Source organism: Fukomys damarensis, unplaced genomic scaffold (assembly GCF_012274545.1).
Source record: "Fukomys damarensis isolate Sample0158 unplaced genomic scaffold, DMR_v1.0_HiC HiC_scaffold_6, whole genome shotgun sequence".
In the NCBI taxonomy this organism is placed as follows: domain Eukaryota; kingdom Metazoa; phylum Chordata; class Mammalia; order Rodentia; family Bathyergidae; genus Fukomys; species Fukomys damarensis.
This window is the reverse complement of record NW_022900918.1, coordinates 32,436,502-32,463,913: the sequence shown is the minus strand read 5'-3', so window position 1 is coordinate 32,463,913 and position 27,412 is coordinate 32,436,502. Positions and strand designations below refer to the sequence as shown.

The 27,412-nt window shown below is 37.3% G+C and overlaps 1 protein-coding gene across 24 annotated transcripts in view; it reads left to right on the top strand.

The window, feature by feature from the left end:
- Dock9 (dedicator of cytokinesis 9) overlaps positions 1 to 27,412 on the top strand; it is a 216,531-nt gene that overhangs the window by 82,629 nt on the left and 106,490 nt on the right. For 13 of the 24 annotated variants that reach the window (XM_033760955.1, XM_033760957.1, XM_010604593.3 and 10 more), the window contains exons 3-10: positions 2,560 to 2,649; positions 6,487 to 6,569; positions 8,613 to 8,682; positions 9,989 to 10,084; positions 11,006 to 11,140; positions 15,032 to 15,206; positions 16,082 to 16,149; positions 26,021 to 26,095. In XM_033760955.1, coding sequence (XP_033616846.1) covers positions 2,560 to 2,649; positions 6,487 to 6,569; positions 8,613 to 8,682; positions 9,989 to 10,084; positions 11,006 to 11,140; positions 15,032 to 15,206; positions 16,082 to 16,149; positions 26,021 to 26,095 — 792 coding nt within the window. Of the gene's footprint in view, positions 1 to 2,559; positions 2,650 to 6,486; positions 6,570 to 8,612; positions 8,683 to 9,988; positions 10,085 to 11,005; positions 11,141 to 15,031; positions 15,207 to 16,081; positions 16,150 to 18,549; positions 18,583 to 26,020; positions 26,096 to 27,412 lie in introns of all 24 variants that reach the window. The other 11 variants (XM_010604588.3, XM_019204602.2, XM_019204598.2 and 8 more) reach the window with 1 other exon arrangement.

Sequence of the window (27,412 nt, the reverse complement as noted above, 5' to 3'; positions counted from 1 at the left end):
GTATCATATATATATATATATTTGTTTCTTTGTTTTTTTGAGACAGGGTCTCATTATGTAGTTGAGACTGACCTGGAACTCACTCTGTAGCCCAGGCTGGTCTCAAACTCACAGTGATCCTCCTGCCTCAGCCTCCCGAGTGCTGGGATTACAGGTGTGTGCCACCACATCTGGCCAATTTTTTGAGACAGGTTCTTTCTGTGTAGTTCAGGCTGGCTTTGACATTCTATGTATCACAGGCTAGCCTCAAACTTGTGGCAATCTTTCTGCCTCAACCTCCCAGGTGCTGGGATTATAGGTATGTACCACCACACCCTTCTCACTTTAATGAATCAGTCAAAGCCAACCCATACTTAACGGCAGAGGAAATAGACTCCCCCTTTTGGAGTGAGGAACAGTCTGCATATGAGGGAAAAGACATTGGCCATCCTTGGAGATTATCTAAAATAGATCCGATATTATATAGTTAAAGAAATATGTACAAATGTACACTCAATCCAGATGAGTACTAAAGAAGAATATCTAGTTTATTTGGATGAAGTCTCTGGAGAAGGGATAGGCTTTTTGATCACAGAGTTATCCTTTCTCACAATCGAAGTTAGGAATTGATCAGTAATCATTGATTATAAACCTAAAGTACATGAAACATTCTATCTTATCTGCTAAAATCAGGTCTCTTTTTAATGATTTAAAATTGCCTTTTTCAAATGAGAGTATAAGAGCACTTTGATACATAAGAATGAAAAACTATTTATTGTTATTTTTCTCACCTTAGAGGGGTGATTAGAATTAAATCTTCTTGAATTGCTAATTCCACTGAGAAAAGTTTGATAATTTTTTTCTTCCTACTACTACAATGAAAAACAGGCTGAAAATGATCCTAATAGTTCTATATCTTGAGATGTGCTATCTCATGAATGTTTTAAAAGCATGATAATTAGTTTCAAAACTCTTGGAAGATCCATATAAACCAAGGTAAGGATATACTAAGTGGGGAAATAGAAGGTATCCTCCTTTGAAGTATACAGAATTACAAAAACAGTTCCCATTTGTTGATATCATAGCTCATTCATAGCAATTTTGAGTCTCTAATCAGTGTATTTCTCTGAAGCTTTTTTTTAACAAATTATGTCCCTCTTCCATGAGTGTGACCATGTAGGCGTTTCATGAGAACAGATATGCCAGAAAGACCACCATTCCTTTGTAATATCCATTGAGAAACTAAGTCCAGGATCTTAAAAGCTTCCCCAGAAGCTAAAAGAATGAATAACGCACCTGCAGAGACTTTGGTAGAGGACAGAGTTGCTATCTTCCCTTCCTGTAGTCTAAAAATAGGTGCAGGAGAACAATAAATATAGGTATTCCATGCAGTAAATAAATTAACTTATAAGCAAAATGTATGCCCTTGTTGACATTCTTTACTTGGGATAGAGAATCACAGATTTGACCCACATCTGTCTTCAATCAAAAGAAGAAGGGAAACAGCTAGGACAGATGCTTTACGATCTCAATTTAGCAAATAGTCATGAAGAGCCAACAGGATAGATTCTGTTAGCAAAGTATTTTCACATATGCTGTTTTTACACTGTGATAATAATACTCAAGGATTACATTCCATGGAAGAAAAATATCTAGAACATTTCTTTCTGAAACCAAAAGCACAGTTATTGGGTAGATGAGTAGCTACATGAAGTTTTTTCATTATTTAAAATGAGCACTGAAGCCTCATGAAACAAGAACAGTTCTAATGTTGTAGGAGAAGATGGAAACCTTGAGAACTTTTTTCCTGTGTAATTATCCATACTGTTAGTCACTGAGGATATGCCAATGAACAAGAATGGATGTAATCAATAATTAAGAAATGAGTGGCAGCAAGAGTTGCACAACTGTGTGAATATACTACTGTCCTGTTTTTTTTTGTGGTTGTTGTTTTGTGGTACCAGGGATTGAACTAAGGATCTTGTGCTTGTAAGGCAGGCAGCGACATCACTGAGCTAAATCCCCAGCCCTTTGTGAATATACTTAATGCTACTGAAATATATTTTTGCCATGTATATATTACAACGATAGAAAAAAAGCAATTAAGGTAAATCAGAGGCTGTACAGTAGGACTAGCTCAAGTTCTTGGCATTAGGGAGTATGAAACAGGCTTCTGCCCAGCCTTTGGGAAGCAGGAAGGGCAGAAGGACTCCTCAGGCCCCCAGTCCAGAAGGAAGGCTTTAAGATGTCAAGATGTCAATAGAGCTGGGTATGGGGGTACACGCCTGTGATCCCAGCACTTGGAAGGCTGAAACAGAAGCATCACTGCAAGTTCGAGACCAGCCTGGGCTACATAGTAAGTTCAAGGCCAGACTGAACTATACAGCAAGACCCTGTCTCAACACAAACAAGATGTCAAATAGAACTTTTTTGTGCAGGACCTAAAGAGGTGACCGCATCCAGCCACTGGTAGATGCTGAAGGGGCAGTGTGGGTGCTTGCGCTGCTACAGGGTGTTCAGCTCCACTGTGGGGCAGGCCTTCTACCTTAACTCAGACTTTTCTCATGCTTTTGTTCACAGACAGGTATCCTGAGGCGGCAAGATCGATACATATGCTCCACAGTTCCTGCCAATGCAGAGGAGAGAGCACAGAGCTTATTTGTTACAGAAGTAAGACTTTTTTCTACATTAGTTTACATTACAAAGTCATTTTCCTCTATTTCCTCTTGTCTTTAAATTTCAGTACTTTCAAGAAAGTGTTAAAGAGGTAATTATATTTTTATGATGGAAGTTAAAATAGAATATATGACATTTTCAGAGTTTGAAATGGACAGAAATATCCACAGGGTATATTGTCTCTCTCCTGGGGAGCGAACCCAGGGCAAGTGGCTTACCTCTGAGCTACATCCCTAGCCCCACAGCATTTGTTTCTGACTATAAAAAATGATTTCCACAGATTGTATGTCATTGATTTAGAATAGGGTATAACTTGTAAATAAATTCTTTGTCTCAGTATGCACATTTATGCATTATATTACTTCACCTGTATGTTTATTTTTGCTGGTTTAATATTCATAAAGTACCAGGGGATAATGAGCATTGCCTGACTTTGAGGTCCACCTTTGTTTGAACATAAAAATAATATCTTGTTATGTGGAAAAGAGAAATTGTGAGTTGGGTTGCTGCCCCATTCTTGGGTATTTGTTTCCTTCTCTGGCTACTTTTAGGTAATAATAATTCAGTAGATATTTAATTTTGTTTATTGAAGGTCTCCTTTATATAAAAGGAGTTTTAGCCCAATGTTTTAGTTGACATTTAAATGAGAAATACTCCCATCAATAAAATTGAGTTATACTTTTATATTTAAAGACTAATTAAATAACGCTATTTAGTTTTCCTTGATACTTTTGAAAAATTAGGTATTTAAAATTTTAGATGTGTGTTCTCTCATCCATTGAAAAAGGAGCTGCCTGTTTTAATCTCTTGTCCACTATATTAGTAAGATTAATTCTAGGCAAATACTGCCAGATATATTTAGGTAGGCATAGATGTTTATTTAAAAGTCATAAAACTGACTGCAGGCAAAATCTGGCCTGTGACTTATTTTTGTAACGTTTTATTGTAATAACCACACCCGTTTGTTTACATATTACCTATGGCTGCTGTCACAATACAATTCAGTTGAGTTGCATTGCCAAAATTACTTACTTTCTAGCATTCTGTAGAAAGTTTTTTGGCTTGCATGCAGCAAAATTATTAATAACTCAAGTTCTTCCAATTGATTTTTAAAAATATGATTTTTGAGGGATAATTTTCCACTAAATTAATCACTGTAGGTTATGAAATCACTGCTTCATTCTGTGGCACTTGAGCCAATAACTAAACTCTTCCGGACTTGGGTGGAGTGAAACAGCACTTCCTCTCTAACACCTAGTGCAGAGAGAATGATCTAATGGCTTTTTAAAAAAAATTCACAAACCTTTGAGTGTAACTTCAAAATATTACTGAATTTCTCAAGTTTGGAAGGTTCAGAAGGTTAATCAGTAATCAGTCAGTCCTCTCTGCCTTTTGGAGGTTCTGTTCTCTGCTAGGATTTCTAATAGAACTCACTATCTCCTGGACTTTTATAGAGGAATGAGGGTTGTTTGCCTTATTCTGTGCCTCTGCCTTGCAATTTAGCTTACTATGTAGAATGTTGACAGTGGCATCTTTAATGAATCTCTGGGTATTTAACCTGCTCGACTTTTTTTTTTTTTTTTTTGCAATTCCTTATAATTTTAAATATTTAGATATAATTATCTTTTCCATTTTGCCTGAGATGTAAAAATTTGGATTCTTATATATTGCACTCATAAATGCATTCATGGTATGTAAGTTTATGATTATTTACTTAGTTTTTAATTGGGCAGGTATATCTGTACTTCATTAAGATTATTTTAATGCCCTGGAAGAGACAGTGGTACAAGTTTAGTTGCATTATTTGATCAAAAACCACTGTGCCGAGATAAAGAGAATAGGAGTGTGTCACACAGAATCGGGCTTGTCTTAGAGGTGTTGGTGGACCTAGGGGCAGTAGTGGCAAAATCTAAAACTGTGGATAGTTTTGAAATCCTATTTCTTGTTTTGAAATGTAATTTTGAATTTGAGTATCTGTTCTCAAAAATGCTTTGAAAAATTTTAAACAGCATTTATAAGAACAAAATAGTATTTTTAAATGTTGGCAATCTTTTTTTTTTTCAGCTTTAATTGAGTTTATTGGTACATTTTAGGGATACAGTACAGTCACATTCATTGTTGGGATCTTGTACCTCTACATGACAAGTCTTGATTCTCATTTTTTCCTCTTACCTCTGCCCTCCCTTCTCCCCCTCCTCCCCTCCCCATCTACAAACACTTTATTTTCATCTTTTCATTCTCTCACATTTTTTTCTTTTCCCTTTTTACTCTTCCCCTACCCATCCCACCTTCCCTACACCTTTAGCTCCTTTCTTCCCATTTCTAAATGTCAGTAGTCTTATTAGAATCTCATGCATTGTTGCAGATTATTTACACCAGGGAAACTATTCGGTATTTACACATGTGTGACTTATTTTTTTCACTTAGGAGTATATCTTCAATATGTATCCATTTTCCTATGAATGAATCTATTTTCTCGTTCTTTATGGCTGAGTAATATTCAATTTTATAGAAAAATCACAACTTCTTTATCCCATTTCTGAAATGTTGGCAATCTTCATGGTAAAAAAACCCCAAAACATGGCTCAGCTTCCATACGGAAACTCTGAGTCCTTCTCTGCTATTTATTCCCCATCTCAAAACATATTACTTCCCTTTGCATCCTTTCAAGCAAGGTGCTTATATATGAGCCTGACACAAAATAACACTCTTGTTATTTTTATGAGTTTATGAGTAGAAGGAGGTTTGTTTCAGAGGGCCTTCACATGCAGGCTGTGACACGGATAGAAAGGTTGGCAGCATAAACTATGAAGTGAAATTAGCAGAATAAAGATGTTGTTCATGATATTAGTTACAGAAAATAAATTATAAAATAAATTAAAAATAAATAATAAAATAAATTAAATTATAAAATAAATTATAGTAGGTAAGACATAAAAACATTTACTTACCTATGAATTCATTTATATTCTCTTGCCACACCCAAGGTTGCGTATGTGTAGTCAATAGCTAACTATATAGATTACCATTTGAACTAAGCTGATGTTAACTAAAACTCTTCACCTTTATTGATTTTGACTTATTTGTATTTGAGGTTCTATCAGATGTGGTCTTATAACCTTAAGACTTTACACAGTACAGGGTGGATCCTAGTGGACAAGTGGATGAATAAAGGACACTGTGCTGGCCCCTTAACTCTGTCACATAGTAAGGAAATTTACATGCAGTCTGTGTAGGTTAGTTTCCCCAAAAGAATGTTTGACCATTGAGTGCTTCATATGATACATGTTTTGTACACACACACAAAATTGTCATGGTGCCACTACACACTGGGATTGAAATCTTTACTCATATTAACCTCATTCTGTCATCCATGAATGGAAAGAAAAAAAATGAAAACAAATTTATATGAGAGTATTAACTGACAGAGCCAGTTCTAAGATCAGTAAATACCATGAAAATGACTTAAGGTTCACACTTTCTATTCACTAAGAAACAAGCACTTTTAAGTGAAATAGTGCATTGTTGAGTAAATGTCATAAAGTTAGGCAAAGTTTGTCTCCTTGTAAAATCTGCTGTCAGACCATTGATGATGATAATGGGAAGTGATACCTCTCCAATGGGTAACGTTTCAGTGGTTCACAGGTATGTCTGGTGGTGGATTTTCAGACATTAGCTGGCTAATGGGAAAGTTTTTTGGTGGCTATATGGGTGTGCCTTCCCAAACCTCCTGGCATATATTCCAGAAGTCCTCACCCATCTTCCTGTTTCCCTCTTACACTTTCTTTTCTTTTTTTTTCTTTCTTTTTTTAAATTCCTCTCCCCTAACAGTGCATCAAAACCTACAACTCTGACTGGCATCTTGTGACCTATAAATACGAAGATTACTCAGGAGAGTTTCGACAGATTCCAAAGTAAGTAAACTGTCAGACCACACAAAGTGGGGTTATCCACATGGGGAAAAGTCTTTGTACTTGAAATGCCCAGGGAGGTGTATAACTTCATATGCAATCAGAGTAATTGTAGAAAATACTGCTAGATTTGTCTGTGTGCCATATAGCTATTATGAATAGAGCCTTTGATTAGAAGATTTAAATGTAGCACTCTGGCATTAGTAGATGGTAAAAGAAACATAAGGATGGTTTAATTATGTTCTGGGATTCTTTTCAGAATTTTATTTTTTATTTTAGAATTATATTTTTTATTTTATTTAATTAAATATAAAACTTTTTTTTTTTTTAGTACCAGGGATCGAACTCGGGTCTTTGTGCTTGCAAGGCAAGCGGCGGAACCACTGAGCTAAATCCCTGGCCCTAAAACTATTTTAGTTGTATTTTTATTTCAGAATTTTATTAAAACAAATAGGTGAAAAATTTCAGTGAAAAATATAAGTATGTTGAAATATGCTACAGTGTTTCTCTTTAAAAGAATATTTTGAAAAAGAGACTTGAAAAGAGTATACTGTATTGAATAATTGTGTTTTAACAAAATCAAAGAATAGGGGCTGGGGATTTAGCTCAGCGGTTCTGCTGCCTGACTCAAAAGCACAAGGTCTAGAGCTCGATCCCTGGTAACAAAAAAAAAAAAATTGTGTTTATTTGGGCTGGGGATTTAGCTCAGTGGTTCCGCTGCCTGCCTTGCAAGCACAAAGTCCCAAGTTTGATCCCCGGTACCAAGAATAAATAAATAAAATAAATCAAGGAACAAGTGTTTTCCCAGATAAATTCTTTACCCCCTTTTGAATTAGTAATTCTTTTAAAATACACATGAGGCAAGTGTGTTTAGAAAGATTAGTGCTATCTAAAGTGAACCAGGAGTAGGTAGCTCTTACCCTAACAGGTTTTTATAAAACAGTGCATTCTGAAGTCATAGTGCAGTTGGCAAGTAAAATTTAGTGGATAATGACAGTTGAAAACAGTAGAGACAGATTGTGTTTTAAAAGTAACCATTACCAGTGAAAATCTTACTTGAAACTCAGGTGATATATATTTTTATATACTTTTCTTTCTCTTTATTGCATAGGAGTTTGATTAAATCTTTTGTACTATTCTCGGAGGACCTAGCTTTTTGTTTTTCCTATTTGTGTGGCTGAGCCACTCCTTAAGAATGTTCAGCCAACTTCCTGATTGCCCCCTTTTAAATCTCAGCTGAGAACACTCCCTCCTAGCAGTATCTTCTCCAGATGAGTATACTCCTTAGGTCTATGTTTGCCCATCTTCACTGTCTTGTTCATACTGTTCTTATGAGCGCAAGATACAGACTGACTGTACTTACTCTGTTAACTTTTTTTGCATTAATAAGAATTTCCAAATGGATGATGAGAAAAAGGATTATAAATGTCTAAGTAACTTCTCTGCTCTGTAAGCCTCAGTTTCCTCATCTATTAATAGATTTTAATAGCTCCACCGTCTCAAAATTTGGGATGATGCGTGTAAAGTACAGAACACAGGTCCTAACACATAATAACCCTTTTATAACGTTGGCCACCTCTATTACTGTTGTTAATATTATTTTCATTCTCAATAGTGGCCTTATATTCCATTTTCTCTCAAAGATAAGTTATACAAAAAGTTACTCTACCAAGTCTTTATTAATACACAATCCACATTCCTATTTTCAGTATGCCTCGTAACTCCCAGCAAGCTCTGCTTCCTTTTCCACATAGCTTTTTGGAGCTTAATGACTTTTGCTCTTGGCTTACCTGTTTTGAACAGCAGTGGTGTAGATTGTGTGATTTGTTTTGTTCTGTTTTGTTTTGGTACTGGGGATCAAACTCGGGCCCTTGTGCTTGAAAAAGCGGTGGAACCACTGAGCTAAATCCCAGGCCCTAGATTGTGTTATTTCTTACCTGATACGAACAGCTTTGGGTTTATAAAGCCTGGTTCCTTGGAGGAAGAAATACAGACTCTTATTGATTAGGCAATTATAAAACAAATTATTCTTTCTTATTTTTAAAGCAAAGCAGCTAAGTTGGATAAACTTCCAGTTCATGTCTATGAAGTTGATGAGGAGGTTGACAAAGATGAGGTGAGATGCTTGCTTGCTGTTGCTTCTCTTTTCACTTTAACCCTTGATTTTACAGGATTTTAAGATGAGTTAGAAAATTATCAATATTTACCCAAAACAGGAATTGGAATGTTTCAGGAAGCAGGGGAAGAATGTTTTAAAGTGTATTATTGGATTGATTGACATAAGGTCTCTGTTTCAATTTGACTGCTTAGCATCTCATGTTCTTTGGAGAATGTTTATTTGTTCTGAGATCATTTTCAAAGACTTGGCTCAGATTTGACTACACTATTAAAAGATAACAAGATGACTTAGACCTTAAACTTAGGTTGTTTTTCAACAGGGTAGCTTACATTTCCAGCCTGTAGATTTAGAATGGCTATTTCTTCTGGATTGCTTTTAATGAGGCCTGGTTTTAACACACTCTCTCCCTCTGCTCTTGGAGCAAAGATTATGGCTAGAGAGAAGGTACAGGAAGCAAGTAGGGCATTAAGCAAGTATGTTTACTGAGTGAGGGACCCCAATAAAAAATTTTTTTCTCATCTTTGCATTTCTCATTCTCCCACTACATGCTGGGTGCCCCGCTATAAATTTAAGTCTTTCCTTTTAAAAAAAAATTGCCAGTTTAGCCAGTTGCTTGTGTGTATGTATATGTTTTCTGCTGTCTGTTTAGGATCTCTCCAGATATGTGCCTGACATTTTTAGCAGTAGTTAGTAGCTGCATGCCCACCTCTTTAAACCCAGATTTCATACTGTGTCAGGTCTGAGCTTGAAGAAGCACTTTACTTCTTTAGAAATTTCTCTTTATGTTTCTAACTTCTTTTTCCCCCTCTGTGCCTACTTGTATTCTTGCCTCTTCCTTCCTTTTCCTTTACTCCCTCATTTTATCTCTCTGTTCTGCATTGCCTCATATTTCCTCCCTTTCTTTTTTCACCTTTCCCTGAACTAAGCTCCTGGGAAGTTTTCCAGGGATTTGTCCTGCAATTATAGGGGAGTATAATTTGAAAACATATTTCATGATTCCAGGAGAGACCTTAAAACTGAGTGGTTAAATGTGGTATGTATTTTCTATTGCTCATTAAACACATAAAAATAAAATCTTAAACTTAGCTTTGCTGTAATGGAATTGTGTTCATAGCTAGTTTCTCTCTTCTGTTGCTAAGTGAACCTTAATGTGACTTGTAGGTGTTGGGACAATAAATGCTGCAATAAAGGGGTAATTGACTAAGTCACCACCAAAAAAATGATTTTCCCATTGACCAAATTCCCAATAAATAACAGGTAATAGTGGAAGATTGACTGCAGGGGTATTTTCTTTCCTTCCTAGGATGCTGCCTCCCTTGGTTCTCAGAAGGGTGGGATCACCAAGCATGGGTGGCTGTACAAAGGCAACATGAACAGTGCAATCAGCGTGACCATGAGGGTAAGGAGGCTCATCACCCTGGTTTCTCCTCTCATGAGACTTTATCTGCTGTAGGCCCTGAGAATAGGTGAATGGATGTGCTGGTCTTCCTAATAAAAGGGATATTGTCTGGTTACTACAAGCTTCTTTGGTAATAGCATCCCATTTCTACAGCCTTGTCCACTCACTTGCCTTCACTGCCCTCTCTCCAGTAGCATGGAGACCATCACTGGCTGGAGTGGCTACAATCACAACCAGAGGCCTTCTTCTCTGTCCTGACTGTGTGGTGTTCTGTGCTACTTCACAGAGTGCCACAGAGGGGCTGTGTTACATGCTAAACCTAAGCACTCCTGTCCATGTCTACCACAACAAAGACAAGGAGAGCAAAACCAGAGGACTAAAAAGGAAAAGGGTTAAATTGGGAGAGGGTTGCAAAGAGAAAAGTAAAAACTAATGTAAGCTATTTAGGGAGAAGATCTGGTAAAATAAAAGAAACAATGAAAGAGAAAGAATGAATAGGGAGATGAACATTAAATCAGGAAATGCTGATAGTCATAGTCCTGAAGCTGGAAAATCAGTGTCATGAGAAAGAAGACAGATCCTGTTTTGTGTGAGCCAGAATCTCTGGGGATTTGAGAAAAAGAGTCTGTCCTTCTGGTCTGCATTCCAAGTTGAACTCCTTGTACTCCTTTTGGTGGTTATGTAAAATGTTAAATTGACCTGTGGATGTTACAGTGAACATCTTCCTTGGAATTAAAATTCAGTCAGACAGTAGATGTAATGGGAAATCTTCAGGCAGTCCAGTTACCTGGAATGTCCTCTGGAATTAGATTTATTTTGGTGAGAATGAAAAGTTTTTATGGATTTGTGTAGTTGTGGTTTATTGATAGAGATTGTAACTTTTCATTTTGAAAAATAGCTGTGTGTGTCATTTTATCTCAGTCATTTAAGAGACGGTTTTTCCACCTGATTCAACTTGGTGATGGATCCTACAATTTGAATTTTTACAAAGATGAAAAGATCTCCAAGGAACCAAAAGGATCAATATTTTTGGATTCCTGCATGGGTGTGGTTCAGGTAAATGTGAAGTTTTTCAGCAGTTTCTTTGTTTGGAATAGTATTATGTATAATAAGATTTAGGCAAACACTTTCACAGATGGCGCTATGCATGATAGAAATATAATATCTAACCTTAAAATCTTATTTTCAGCATTTTAGAAAATGGCAGGTATTTATGTTGCAGTGGGCACAAGTGCTCTGGTGCATATGTTCTTATGTTTAAAACCTGCCATTGGCTGGTTTTTAGCTGTGGGACTTTGTCTGACTATTCAGAGTTCCTTCATCTGTGGAATTTGGGTATTGACAGTGTTTCATTACTAGGGTAAATGAGGAGACCAGAAGAATTAACACATGGGAGTATTGAGACTGGTTTCTAGCATCTCAGTGATAACTTTTATCACCCCCTAGTAGCACCAAAGACCGAATCATACAATTATCAACAGATTGGGCAGAGTTCAAATATCTGCTCCCCCACTTTAATCTTAAAGATGGTATTTAACCTCTATGCCTCAGTTTCCTCATTTGTTAAATAAGGATAATGATAGTATCAGATGTAGTTACTGAGAAAATTAGTACATATAATGCTGGCAAGTGATAAGCTTCTCATCAACATGATATATTTTTGTGATCGTAGTATTGTTACAGTTGTAAAGTTATACTTAAATTGTCTTTATATATAGCACAAAAGTGTACTCTTGCTATATAAAAAAAAGTCAGAAGTGCAAATAAAGTTCCCTGGGGTCCCTCCCTGCTCCTCCCATCTCTCCCTGTCTCAGAAACCTGTTACTAGTTTGATATGAACCCTTCTACACGTTCTTGGAATTGTCTTTGAAAGTGGGTTGCTGTTTTCCCATCTCTTCATCCCTCCATCCATCCTCTTGTCATTTCCAAGAGGATTTAAGATAACTTTAACAAGGAGGCATAAAACAGAGGGTAACAAATTTAAACTGACAATGAAAACAGAAGGATGAACAGAGTATTGAGGTAGAGGTAAGATAAAGCAGAATGAAGAAAAGTGTTGTTTTGAAGACCTCATTCCAGCTGTGGGTGGGCTCAACTGGGCTCTCTGCTTTCTGGATGTGGAGACTGTCAGTCTCACAATGTGCAGTGCACATAAGATACAGACATTCAGTTAGAAGCTTCCCAAGTAATCTCAGAATGAAGATCATTCAGCCATTTTTCTTAGAGGTCCTCAGACAGAGGGCTCTGTGACGAATGAATATTCTGACAACTCACAATAGTTACAGTCACTATTACAGAGAACTCTTCCTTAGAATGATCCTGTAGTGGTTGATAACATTGAGCTGGATTCTTGAAGGAGGATTTTGAGGGAGGCTAGCATGAGTGAAGTCAGGGACATGGCTCTCTGGTGTGACCACAGGCACCCTCGTTTACCTACGTAGGCTGCATATTCGTCCGGGGAATCCATTCTTGTTCTTGGAACAGTGAACAGTACCGAAGAGCCGTCTGGAAGGTGCTTCACCCTCACATCACCACCTCACCCACTCCCTACTCCCCTGAAACAATCACTTTTTAAAACTTTTCTCACTATCTGTCTGGAGTTTATCTTCATATTGCTAGATAATGAGTGTTCACACATTTTTCTTTACTCATCTGCCTCGGACATCCTTGAAAGACTTCTGTGCTGGTAGATAGGATTCCTGCTCCAAATCAGACTAATCGCTTTCTCTGCCCTGCACAGCTGCCATCTTGGAGAGTCCCTTTGCCTTCTTCACCACGTAGAATTACCTGCTTCGAGGACCCTGTGTCTTCCTTTCTTTGGTTCCTTTTCCTTATTTTGCAAGAGGCTATCCTCCAGTAGCTTCCCGAGAAGCCATGTATAAGGTGGTATAATTTTTTGAGTTAATGTATCTGTAGATTGTTTTTTTTTTTTTTTACATCCACACTTGACTCAGTTTGACTGGCTGTAAAATCCAAAAGGAAATCGTTTAGGGAACTTTAAAGGCATTGCTTTTACCTTCTAAATGTTGATCATTGTTTGGGGGTATCTGATGATATTGTTTCTCACACATGTAATAGATGTATGATTTTCAGTTTTTGTGATATCAGGGATTAAACCCAGAGTCTTTGCACTCAGCTACATCTCAATCCCTTTTAAAACTTTTATTTTGAGACAGGCCCACAGTGTTTCTTGTTCCTTACCTGAGAACAGTTGTTTCATCTCTTTTTGTCTTGTGTTCTAGTAAATGTGACTGGAGAGTAAATCCAGACCCTGTTACTTCGTCCTGACCAGAAATGGAAGTTAATGTTCAAAATCAGGTGCCTGCAAGGGCCCAGCAGCTAAATTCAGTGGCAGTAAAGGACGGGGGAGCCCTAGGGACTGTGACAAACCAGAGCCCAGTTGCTCTCACAGGGGACACCTGCTTCTCAACCACAACTGATGTGATCATCTGGCTTTTTAGGACATAAGGAATATGGAATTTTAGTTACATCTTGCTAGCTTTAATTATTGGAAAATAGTAAAGCCACTGTGCCAGATCTTGTTCCCCTTAAAAAGAAAAAGAAAAAGAAAAAAGGAATACACATAAGAGTGTTTGAGCCCTTGATTAGGACAGTAACACCACTTCATGTTCACTGATAATTGTTTTCAGCCAGCAGCAAGCTGATCAGCATGTGGATTCTCAGCTCTCAATCCAACCTCAGTTTAAAGCAAATTCTGTGCAGAACTAAATTCCATCAAAGGTTATTTATTGATGTGAAACAAGTGTGAAACAAGGAATATCAGAGTGAATTATTAATGAAGTGAATCAACTTCTCATGTGGGATTCCCAAATAGTAGTTTCATTTGCATTCTTAAATTGAGATACCTTTAAGGATTTTTTGTTCTGTTTTTGCTGAATTTCCTGGCACTCATTTTAAAAAGTGTAAACAAAACAAACACTGAGGGATCTTTCGGGGATAGGGATCACCCTGTACCTGATATCTGTGTTGGGAGCTCGCTTGGGGACTATGGATAACCAGCTGGAATTTCAGTGGTGAGGAGAGGCTGTTCTGTCTCCCTCAGGCTGATGTGATTTGTCATCTCTCAACTTAGACTGTACCATGGTCCTCAGAGTGAACCTTTGTCTAGACCTGGGATGATTCTGCCTCCAGAGGACATTTGACAATGTCTGGGGGTGGTTTTGATTGTCACCACTCAGATGAGTTACTGGTATCTAGTGCATTGAGGCTAGGATATCACTAAACATACTCTAATATGCAGGACACACTCTATGACAATATCACTAAACATACTCTAATATGCAGGACACACTCTATGACAAAGAATGATCCACCCAAATGTCAGCGGTACCAAGGTTGGCATGTCCTGGTCTGGTGCATGTGCAAGCTCCCTCTCATACACCTGGTCTGCTATTTTTAATTGCAACCAGTCACTCTCATACTGGCCTGAAAGCCAGAGGCATGAGACAGGTATAGAAGGAGTTCATAAACTTCATAGTAAGTTCCAGATAAGTAAGAAAGACATATTGATAGGTAATGATTAGCTTTTAAAAGTGTAATGCTGCACACTGCTTTTAAAAAAGCTAATGAAACTTTTGCATGAAGTTTAATTCAATCAGCAAACACTTTTCAAGTGCCTATCACATGCTAAACACTGTTCTGAAAATTAAATATATAGCATGGAACAACAACAACAAAAAAATGGGAACAGTCTGCCTATGAAGCACTTCCAGTTCATTGCAGGGTCAATATGTATGATAGATAAGTAGAAAATGTAATGAGTCAGATAAAAATGAAGGGAGGTGGGCAGCAATGGGGGTTCATAGGAGGGAGTTTGTAGTTGTGTAACTCAGTCCACAATGCCAATGAGATAGCACCCCTCAGCAAATAAGACAGAGAGCTTATTTTAAAGACGTTCCAAATGTGTCTTTCCTTTTTCCATTTCAGAACAATAAAGTCCGGCGTTTTGCTTTTGAGCTCAAGATGCAGGACAAAAGTACTTATCTTTTGGCAGCTGATAGTGAAGTGGAAATGGAAGAATGGATCACAATTCTAAACAAGATTCTCCAGCTCAACTTTGAAGCTGCAATGCAAGAAAAGCGAAATGGAGACTCTCATGAAGGTAGGTAGCTCTAGCCATCCACAGCCACATTTGCTCTGTAGTTGTTGTTATTTTTGCCAGGTGGATGTAGCAAGGAGAAATATTGCACAGATATATAAGAGGAGGACAGATGTGAGCCTTTTGCAGATAACCTCCCAGCAAAGATTGTGTCACATTACAGTTTACTGCCCTGACATTGTTTGTATAGAAGTTCCATAATGAAAAAAAAAAAACCCACAGCATTGAAGATAAAGAGGTAAGACTGATTTTAGTCCTACCCTAGTGATAGTGGTTTTCAAATATGTGACCGTGGACAAGCTAGTTATATTTCTAGGCCTCAATTTACATACTTATAAAATGGGGATAAAAATGAAACTTACTGATCAGATGAGAAGAGTAAACTAAAAAGTATACCTCAAATCTTTATCAAGGAATCCTCACTTATAGTTAGCATTAATAATATCCTTTGGAATTTTTAAGACAAGGTTAGGCTGGACTGGAGCCTCAGATTAAACTGGTGCAAAAAGTCTGGCTGTTTTTGATAGTTCATGTTATATTTAAGCCTTTAGGTGATTACCCACCCTGGCTGCCCCCTAGAAGTGCTTGGGAGAGTTTTTTATTTAATACTATTTCCTTGGTGCCACCAAGGATTCTGATTGGGTGAGGCTGTATCAATCTGAATAGCCCAGTCCACACTGTTACTAGCATTTGCAGATGTGACTCTCACCACTGGGCCTGTGCTTCAATCTTTTCAAAGCCCCCACGTGTTTCCTGTGCATCCAGCATTGAGCATCTCTGCACTCAGCAGCACGTAAAAGAAATAGCCTTCATTCTCCTGCTTTAAATAAAATACGTTGCAGTATAAGTGAGTTGGATAATCTGTTTTGCCATTTTAGATGATGAACAATGCAAACTGGAAGGATCTGGTTCCGGTTTAGATAGCTATCTGCCCGAACTTGCCAAGGTAATCATCTGATCTTATTTGTATGCTATTGAAAATTTTCTCATTTCATGAGTATCCATAATAGAGTCTCTTGAAATAACAGTTATGTTGTGATTGCTGCTGTTTTCTGATCTGAATATAAGATGGTGTGTGAAATACTTCATTGTTCTGAGTGAGACTTCAGTCTCACTCACAAAATGTGTCCTACAAAGTATTTCTTATAATTCTTCAAATATTTGTCCTCTAATAATATTTAATGTTGCATCACAAGTATTAAAGAAATAACCAAAATACAGTTAAGTGTTCTCATAATAACCAGTTACTTACTGTATTCACAAGTGTACTCCCTCTTACTCAAATTACTAGACATCATTTCAAAGAGGATGGGTGTAGTGATCTTGCTACTAAACTAAAGAGTGGTTGCCTAAGTTATAGAAATTGTTCCTGAGTAACTCTCAACTAAAAAAAAAAAAATCGCATGAGTGTTTTATAATTTTGAGGTGCTCAGAAGTTACTGAAAAGCACAAAGGTGAACAATCTGCCACCACCCAGATTCATATCTATCACTGTAGTGTTTTTTAGCATATGTATTTTTAAAAGAAATAAAATATTTTACATTTTACAATTGAAATTCTTTTTAAGCACTGTCCTTATTCCTGTTCTCTTCTTCCCCACACCCTAGTGAGACAACCATTACGGAGTTTTACTTCCATATCATTTTTATGTTTTTACAAATATATTTATTATAGTGATATATATGGTGGTTTTTAAATGTTTAAGATGTTACACAAATCCTAACCTACTATATGTTTTATTCTGGATTGCTTTTAAATTTTTACAAATTCAGCCCTATTTTTGAAATCTAACCTAACTGGCTTATAGATCTGATTCATTTATTATTTTGTACTGTATAAACATTGTATTTTTGCTGTTCTATTTTTCTATTTTTTTCTACCATGAACAATGCTACAATGAATATCTTTGTACTTCTCTGCATGATTCTTTTTAAATGAGAAATGCTTTTGTGTTCTCCAGCCCTTTATACTCTTGCTCTGTTACTGCCTTTCTATTCTTTTTTAGATAATACAGTGAAATGGTGACCCCCCCACACACCCACATGTTAAACACTGTAATAGAAACTTGGTTTGTCTGAATAGGATTATAAATAGACTAACATTGACCTTTATTTCGAGGCAGCATGGCTGTTCTCAAATATAAATCTTCTTTCCTGGCTAGGATTTTAGAGTATTGTTTTTCTTTGGAATTTGTTTCCACAGAATCTTTTTAGCACCTGCCTATTAAAGCTAACTTTAGAGCTACCATTGTAACCTCCAAAACTGGAAAGAGTTTTGGCTTGAGTGTTTGTATTTCATGTTAGGAACTTTTTTTTTACCCTCTTTAGTATGGAGGATGGATTTCAGGCCCTCAACCATGGTAGGCAAGTACTCTACCACCAAGATACACACCCAGCCTCATGTTAGGGACTTCTGTATATTTTCCATTGAAATTTGCTTTTTGCTTTTGGATGTTTGAGGATTCAAAATGTTTCAAAGCAAAATGTAGTACATGTGATTCAATCTAGATAGAATTTAGAAAGTAGCTTTCTACACTTGCTGAGTAAACAGAATACCTACTAGTAAGAGGAAACTCATTATTTGAACCTAATATTCATTATTTAGGAATCTGTATTTTTTCCTTTAAAGACATACATGAGTTGTATTCTCTTTTCTTCTCTTACTACCTAGCCAGCCAACATAATTCGTTATTGCTTGATCCTAAGACCTAGGGAGATTTCTGTGTTGTACATATACATGTATAAACAAATACATATTTTTAAAATTGACGTATTTAGAACTATTTTCAACCTGTGATTTACAACCAAGTTAGCCAAAACCATTTTAGTTAACGAAAACAGTTTGTTTTCAACCCCACTGTTTATTTTAATTTTTATTATTTTTCCACTGAAGTATAATTTACATAGAGTAAAATACTCAAGGATTAATTGTAAAGCTTGATTGGGTTTGCATTTGTACACCAATGTAGCTACCACCTAGATCAGTATAGAGAACATTTATAGCATCCCAGAAGACTGTCTTATACCCATCTCCAAGGGATATTCCCATCCTTTTGACTTCTATCACTGAAGGTTAGTTTGACTTATGTAGACCTTTCTTCTGTGCATGGAATCATCCAGTATGTATGTACTCTTTGTGGCAGGCTACTTTAGCCCAATATTATGTGACATACATTTAAAAAAATTAAATGGCATAGAATTGATAGAAATATAAAAGTACACTGCCCTTAATGATATATATGTATATATTTACATGATGTATATTATATTGTGATATAAAACATTTCTTACTTTGGGTCATAATCAAACCTGACAAATGTGGCAGTCTTTTCTGTTTTTCCTCCTAGCTCTCAGATGTTTTTAAAACGTTATTTAAGAAGGTAGGAAAAGGCAGAAGGTAATTTTTTTGAAGGGAAACAAATTAAGAAAGGAAAATATATTGCCATCTACCCAGTGTACTGGGTGTTGGAAATGGTTGTCTTGTCACCTGTGCCTTTTCACGGTCTGCTCAGTGGTATGTGGTGTGAGGGGCTTGGGCACAACTGGAGGCCTGTATCCAGTTCCTTCACAGTCCAGAGCATGGCTGTTTATCATCCCCCTCTGGTGTTTGGGAGGAGGATCCTTTGTATCTATTGAGAAAGCAGAGAAGTTGGCTGGTGACTGGTCACCCTGTTGAAGGAGGCATGGTTTCCATGTTTACAGAACCAGATTGAAGTGTATTTGGGGTAGAGGGGATGTGGGGAGAGAGTGGGAAGCACACAGCTGAGTAGGGAGGGTTTATAAAATACTAGGGAAGAAAGGTGGAAGAAAGGGTAAGGGGGAAATTGGGCCAGTTCAGCCCAGGCATCTCTTGGGCAGCACATTTGTTTATGTACTGGTTGTCCCAAGCATCACTCAAGCAGGTGTTGTTTCAAACATTCAATTTTTATATTGAATAAATTTGATAAAATAATCATTTTTATATTTCCTGTTATCTTCTAAAAATTAACTAAAAAATGCAATTTTTGGTCATCCTATGTTTAAATAATTGGACTGGTAATTGGTTACATAAGATTACAGAAAAAGGACTAAAACAATAGAGGAAGGCAGAAAAAAGTAGAATTTGATGTCAGGATTTTTCTGTTCAGCTCCATTTTCTGGCTCATTCATCTGTTGCTCCAGCGTTTGTTTTCCCTTGTGACTAAGACATAGCCAAACAGGATATGATTGACAGGAAGTTGTTTTAGTGCAAAAATAACAATGCCTCATTCTGGTATTTTATGGAGGGCCCTCTACTGACAGTGTAAGTGAAATAGATTTAGGCTTTCAGGGTATTTTGCATATTCTTGGAACTTATGTTTGTACATTTAGTACTGAACGTCTTTATTTTTTTCACATTAGAGAACATTCTGTATCTACCGTAAAAACCTGTCCTCTTCCTCCTATTGTAGTGTAGAGCTAAACAATTTTTGTTATAAATATACAAATATACAGCACCAGTCTTAAACATATGGGTTAGTTAACTGGTTTCTTCCCTGAACAGTCAGGGAATAGCAGTCATCTCCACTCCTGATTATTTCATTTCTTTTCTCTGGTTACATTCTCTTAGATTATTGGAACATATAGATTACTTCTTTATATAAAAATGATGTGAAGAAAACCCTCATGCATCCCTTTACATTTCCCTCCATTTTTGCGCTTCTTTTGTACCCCAGGAACAGTAGCTCACTCTTAGTCTCTCCATGTGATTCTAAAAGAGAAGCAATTTCTTGTCAACCCCAAATTGTTCTGATGTTCCCTTCTTAATCCTTGTAAAGTGACTGAACTTATCTTTCCAGGCAGATCTTTCACAGATGAATGCAGAACAAAGCTTGGTGTCTCAAACTTCACAGTCTTACTGACGTTGAGTAAGGGTCACAGTGTCAAGCTCAGCAGAACCTATCAGAACTCAGACAGTTTCACAGATACTTTTCTAATTTTTTTAAACCAACTCTGTAACAAATGTTTCTTTCCATGTGTTTTGATCCAGAAAACAATGTCATTGTGTTATGATACACAGAAGTAGGCTATGGTGTGTTTGTTAGGGGACCTGGCATTCCGTAAATGGGGCTCTGTGTTCTGTAATGCTTTTTCTGGCTTTGTGACATGGAGTGAGAGAATGGTCTTGGCCAGTTAGGTATCTTAGAAGTAAAAGAAATGGGTCTTGATAGTCCTTCAAATTAAGAAGTATATATTTTGACCTCAAAATATATAGGTAGGTCTTCCTATTTCAACACATTCTATTTAAGTGATCCAACCAACAGTCAGCATGATGTTTTTTCTGAAAACTCACACTCCAAATAAGATGCCATTGGCCATAGTCTTGCCTTTAGATTGCTTAACTGATTGACTGATAAACTCAGGACCATAGAGTATGCCCTTCTGGAAACTTTAAATGTTTGATCCATAACTCATTAAGACAAAACATGAGTAGAATGTGTCATTTATGACCGAATTTAGAGTACTGATAGGACAGGAGAATAGCCTGTTATAGCTGAATCATTCTCTTCTTTGACTTTAAGCAAGTGCCAGTTTCTGCCATTGTCTTTCTCCTTTTCTCCTCTCTGCTGAACAGGTTGTTTGGGGAAAGCTAGGCAGTTCTTCCGACAGCCACGATATAGACTGACCACAGGTTATTTTGAGAACAGGGCTGGTTTCTCTCACTTTGAAAAGTGCTCAGCTGCATAATCTTTGGGATAACTGGTTTTTTTACAGCTGTATTTTATGAGCTCTTGGATTGTGAGAGTATATATTATAAGTGTTTTACTGTCTTTTCTAAAATTTTTAATTAAAAGTAAAATTATTTTTAAAAGTGTGCTTGGTATATAAATAAAGGCTATCAAAGTTGTATAAAGACATTAATCTTTCCCTGCATCCACCACTCCTGAGACTATACTATTTTTTTTTCCTCATTGAGTTTATTGGTACATTTTAGGTATACAGTACAGTTACATTCATCAATGGGATCCTGTACCTTTACATGACAGGTCTTGGTTCTCATTTTTTCCCCTGTCCCTGCCCTCCCTTCAACCCCCGCTCCCCTACCCATTTACAAGCACTTTATTTCCATTTTTTCATTTTCTCATATTTTTTCTTTCCCTTATTACTCTTCCCCTGCCCTTCCCACTATCCCTACACCTTTAGCCCTTTTCTTCCTATTTCACATTGTCAATTATCTCATTTGAGAATACACTATTAATCTGTTGTGCTTCTTCTTTCACCAGACTGATTACATTCCTGTTTCTTTGTATTGTCATGGGAGTGACAAATGATGTTTTATTGTGCTTTGATTTGTATGTTGCTGCTTACTAGTAATATTTTTCATACTTCCATATATATATTTATTTGCCATTTGGGTCTTTTCTTCCTCTTGACTTGCTTGTTCATTTTCTTCTCTCCCTCTCCCACTCCCTTTCCTCCTCCTCCCTTTTATCTTCCTCTTCTCTTTCTTCTTCCTTTTCCTCCATTTTTTTTCTCACTGTAAAATGTTTAACACATTCACAAGGGAGCCGTAATTCATGTATCTCACTACTGGGCAGATCTGAACCAACATTGGTGCACGCATGACTGTCCTATCAGGTGGCATGGGACAATCCCATGGTATAAGCTTCCCCATGGGATAGCTGTGCATGTACCACCAGAGGTCCAAGCCAGTGGAACATCTTAAGAGTCTAGACCACTGATGGCAAACCTTTTAGAGCTTTCAATAATACAGGCCCTCTGGCATGTGTGCCGTAGGTTCTCCACCTCTGGTGCAGACTCAAGCAGATAGGCAAGGCTTCTATTTAATGCTGTGAGACTTTGGGCAAAGTGCTTAGCCTTGTTTCTTCTCTTTTAATATATAAGGCTGATACCAGTACTTTTGCCTTTTAATTTATGCAGTTGCATAAAATTTAAGGGTGTTTTGTTGTTTTCTGGAGATTAAAGTAAGTGCCCCAACACTGAACTACATCCCTAGCCCTAGGTTGTATAAAATTTAAATGGCCACTTAGGATAATATCTGTATGTATATGTTAGCTATGTCCAATAAATATCAGCTTTCATTATTTTTTTTTTATTATTCCCTGGTGTTAGGTAAAGCATTGCCCTTACTAAGTCATATTTTCTTACCTTCTAGATTTTACCTGGCAATTTCTTCAGCCACTGCTGGGCTTCCCCTTTGTTTAATGCATAATTGTAGGTCTGGAGATGTATAGGAGGAAATTTCAGAAGTCAAATTTTTTTTTTTTTTTTTAATCTAGATCATGGCAGAGTTACCTGTGTAAGGTAGAATATAGCTTTTAGGCTATTATTATATCTAATATTGCTCTTTCACACTAAACAGGATCTCTCTGATAAAGAATATATTTGTTGCATGTTAGTGGTAACAATTAGCATGCTTTGTTTTTATTTTGCCTGTTATTGTAGTTGTTTTCTTTCTTTTCATATATTTTCATTCTTGCCGGTCTTTTCATTATAAGGAACTCATACCACTTTCCTTGCTTTATTAATTTGTCATCTCCTAGCACAGACAACTTGAAACAAGAAATATCTTTTCAGAAGGACACCAGGAATTGCATCTACATTAAGAACCCATTGCTCTACATTAGCATCTGACATCACAGTCTTTGCTTTGTTGAAGGACTCAAGTAGACAATTCAGAAGTAGAATATGTTGTTGATGATGGTGGCTTGCAGCACCTAGTACTGATGGCTTTGTTAGGAAACATCATAAGCAGTATACAATGTAAAACAAATTCTTTACATTCAATTAAGTAGATTCTGTTTGTATAGGTTCTAGTTCTTTTGATGTGAAAAATTAGAGAAAATGATAGGCAGTCTGAAATGAAACAATTTCATTTCCCATATACAGAGAGCCTACGTCAGCCATGGGCACATGTTTTCCCCTGAAAGCATAAGCAGAAGATTTACCTCTTAACTTCCAGAAGCTTTAAAGCTCCCATAGTTAGTATTAAGAAAAACTTCATTTGAGCCGGAGACTTGAGCCTTTATTTTATTAAACATTTATACTCAAAAGTGAAAGTGGGACCAGGGAGGTGAAGTACCTTGCACAGTTAGTTAACAGCTGAACTAAAATCAAGGGCCTATTTCTTAGTATTCAAGTGGTCATTTTATTTAGGTGTAAACAGTTAAATACAATCATAGGACCTTGCTAAGGACCTATTATAACAACTTCAGGGCTGTCAAGATTAAGAAGTTGCTTGGTTTCTCATTAGCCTTGATTAGAGATGTAGTTGTAAGACTCAAAGTCTCACTAATACGCCACGGAGTGTGAACAGCTGAAAAGGCCTCCACGTTGTTGGGTCCTATTCCCCAATGAGGCTCCAGGAGCACGATGGAGGAATGAGAAACCCAGGAAGAAGCACACCAGGCTAGATGGTAAATAGACCTTTATTAGTCTGGCCAGACGGCACTCTCAGAACCAAGTAGCTCAGAGAAGCGCCAGCTCAGGGGCTGAGGTCCTTTTTGTAAAAAGGGGGGTTAACATTTTGAAAATGCAGGCACGGGACAAAGGTCTGCTGACTTGAGTTGGTGGTCAGCAGTCACGTACTCAGCAGTCACACATTGATAATTAACAGATACCTATAGGATGGTTCAAAGGCCCCCAAGACATTCAGGACGAGCAAACAGTTCAACAACTAACTTGGGGTCTCTATGTATTTCATAGTCTAGAACCACTAACTTAGACGTTAACAGGATCCAGACTTTGAACAGTACAAGATGGCCTTACATTTCTAAGCCAGGGTTTGAACAAAGGTCAGGGCTATGGCTATAATGGGAGGGTTTTTTTTTTCAGTAACTGGGTGGTGGCCTGATCACAGAATGGAGTAACTTTTTCAAAATGGAGTCAGTATGGATTCTACATAGTAAATAGACCTCACTCAGCCAACAGAGAGGACAGAACACCTTCTCCGCATGACTGTTACTGCCCCATTTCCAAGTGTTGAGATGTGACATATCCTTGAGGAAAGTAACAGGTGAAACAGGACATTCTGTTCTGACTCCATAAACTTAACTATGGAGATGGAGAGTAACAGTGCTCTGATGCCAAGAAGAATAGAATAGGTACATAGAGGAACCAGATGTGCTAAATAGAGATGAGAGATGACTTCTATCTTGTGGATGTCTTAGACGGCTCTTCTTTTTTTTTTTTTTTTTTTTTTTTTTTTTTTTTTTTTTCCTATGTCCCACACTCCTTTCCTGCCACCATTTGTGAAATCTCTTTAGTGATTTCTCCTCTGTCATCTCTTCATTTTTGGAGCGCCTTGTGTTCTGTCCTCAGACTCACCTTCACACTCTCCTCAGAAAATCTCATCCACTCCCAAAGCCTTCCCTTCCCACCTGTGCTCTGATGGTCTCTTGAGTTGCTGTCTCCAGCCCTCCTCTCCACATAGTTCTCAAGTTCCATACCTTTAGCCATCACCTGGATGTTTTCAGTTGAAAATCCCATAGGCAACCTCGCACTCCACATTGTGTATCATCTTTCTCTGAAGGTTGCTTTTTACCCAAATTATCTATCAGAGTTAATGGAGCTACCACTGAGCAGGCTAATCAAGACAGAAAAGTGGGATTTGTTGTGTGCCTTGCTGTGAGCCTGGGAGACTGTTGTGCAATCCAAGAAAGGTACTATGTGCCCCCTAGTCATACCCTGTGTAGTCCTTTTACCTAGGAGATGCTTCTAAAATGCAGAAGTCGCTGGGGATTTAGCTCAGTGGTTCTGTCACCTGTCTGGCAAGCGTGAGAACCCAAATTCAATCCCTGGTACCAAAAAAAACACAAAACAAAACAAAAATAAATAAATAAAATGCAGAAGCCATTATTTTATTTTATTGATGCTTAAACTTACTGAATGTTTTAAATTCTGAATTAAATCAACAATCCTTAACATATAAATCCTAGATTCATTTCTCTCCCGCTCCCATACCCTACCATTCAGTTGTATTGAGTGACTTGATCGTTGCCCAGGTGTGACTTGTCCCTTTGCACCTGCAGCTTTTCTTCTATAGTGTTCTTCTTTCCTTTCCTGGCCAAAAATGCTTGTCCTTCAAGAGAGGCTTTCCTCTGGGAGGCCTTTCCCAATTGCTACCCCTTAGTCCAGGTGAGTTCCCGCTATTCCTTATGCTTTGTCATTCTTACTACTTCAGTATTCAGCCCTCTCCAACTGGTATCCCTTGGGGTTAGTAACTTTTTTCATTCATATGCCATTGCCTGACACATTGTAGATGCTCATTTAATAGTCATTGGATGAATCATCATCTTACTGTCCTTCAAGATCTATCCTGGTTCTTCTTCCTTGCCATTTAAAATGTATTGCTTTCTCTTTCTCTTTTTGTACCCCAGTCTTGACCCTATTCCTTCCATCTGGACTCATTTCTATCCTCAGTGTCTGTATATCCTTTTCAATCAACCAAGAAGGTTTGTGTTTCCTTCTGGCTAAGTTCTGCCCCTTTGTGCAAAACCTATCCCATATTCCAGTACTTTAGGAAGCCTTTCTTAACAGTTTTGAAGTGTAATTATTCTCTTTTGCTTTCTTCAGATTGTTTTTGACTTACAGTTGGCTGTCAATCCCGTAAGGTCAAGGATCACATGTGAACTCGGCCTCTCCCACGCACCATTTACTTTATATGCTGCATAGCCCATGGTATATTTCTGTTTGTTGAAATGCAGCTGCCTCTCATGGGTGAGGCAGGGGTGTCTAATATCCCAGGTCTTTGTGATGGGGCAGCTTTCAAATGTAGCCGTCTACCTCTGTGTTAAAAAACGTTTTGTTAAATATCACTTTTATTTATCTTGTCATCAGAGTACCAGAGAAGCAGAAATCAAACTGAAAAGTGAAAGCAGAGTTAAACTTTTTTACTTGGACCCAGATGCCCAGGTAAGAGCTATTTTAATATTTCATGTATAAACTAAGAGAATGGGAAAGAGATCTTTGATCTTTGATATTTTTTTATTTTGTATCAACAAGCAGTGTAATAATGTAGAAAATTTCAAGAAAAATAAAAACAATCTATATTTTCATTGCCTTACCATATTTTTTGTATTTGCTATTTAATAGGTTGTTGAATATTGAGAAAGATTTAGCCAAGGACATTCTCAAATCCACAAAAATCATGTAATTTACCCATTACAATAGCCATAGAAAATAGCAAGTATCACTGTGGACACCCAGGAGGCAGTGATGATTACTGACTAGGCCAGGTTCAGTCCTAGGTACAATCCTGGCAGAATATGCAGCCTATCTCTGTGTCCCCATAAAACCCAAACCAGTGCAGCCAGAGCCTTCATGTCTGCCTGTGAGAGTAAGCACATCACAGAGCTGTGGAGAGGGAACGAAGGCTCTGTTGTTTTTCATCCTGAATATTCCCTTCTTCGTTTGTGGTATTTTAAAAAAATATAGACCTTTTTCCCATTTTACTTCAGTATGTGTTTTTGTTTGTTTTGTTCTGTTTTTGGTACCAGGGGTAGAACTCAGGACCGTGTGCTTGTGGGGCAGGGGATGGCACCACTGAGCTAAATCCCTGGCCCCCAGTGTATATTTTTCTTTTTCTTCACAGGCTCCTGACTCCACACATACACGCTTGTGTATTCGGGGGTTTTTTGTTTTTGTTTTTTGTTTGTCTGTGTGTTTGTGGTTTTTTTTGTTTTTTTGTTTTTTTGTTTTTTTTTTTTTTTTGCTTTTGGGTAGTTTTTGCTTATTCTGGTGTCATGTATACAACATAAAATTTACCATTTTAAAGATTTCTATGTTCAAGTTCTGTGACATTAAATACATTGTTATTGTTGTACACTATTACCACAGCCTGAAAACCCCTGTTCTACCTTTGGTCTCTATGAATTTGCCTATTTTAGGAATCTCATATGTGTACTGAGAAGATTAAGAGTATTTGTTCTTTTGTGTCTTGTCACACTTAACATAGTATTTGCAGGGTCCATCCATATTGTCAGAATTTCCTTTTTTATGGCTGATGAATATTCAGTTGGGTATATGTATACTTATATATGTGTATGTATGTATCACATCTAATGTATTTGTACACATCTGTTAATGAACACTTGAGTTGTTCATTACCATAATTTTAAGCCTTGTATAACCACTCCTTGAGTAGGTATTTCATTGTTTACTTGACCATCACTATGAACTGTATGTAACTATTATAAACTATAGGAGTTTACCATGAAATAATACTATTGT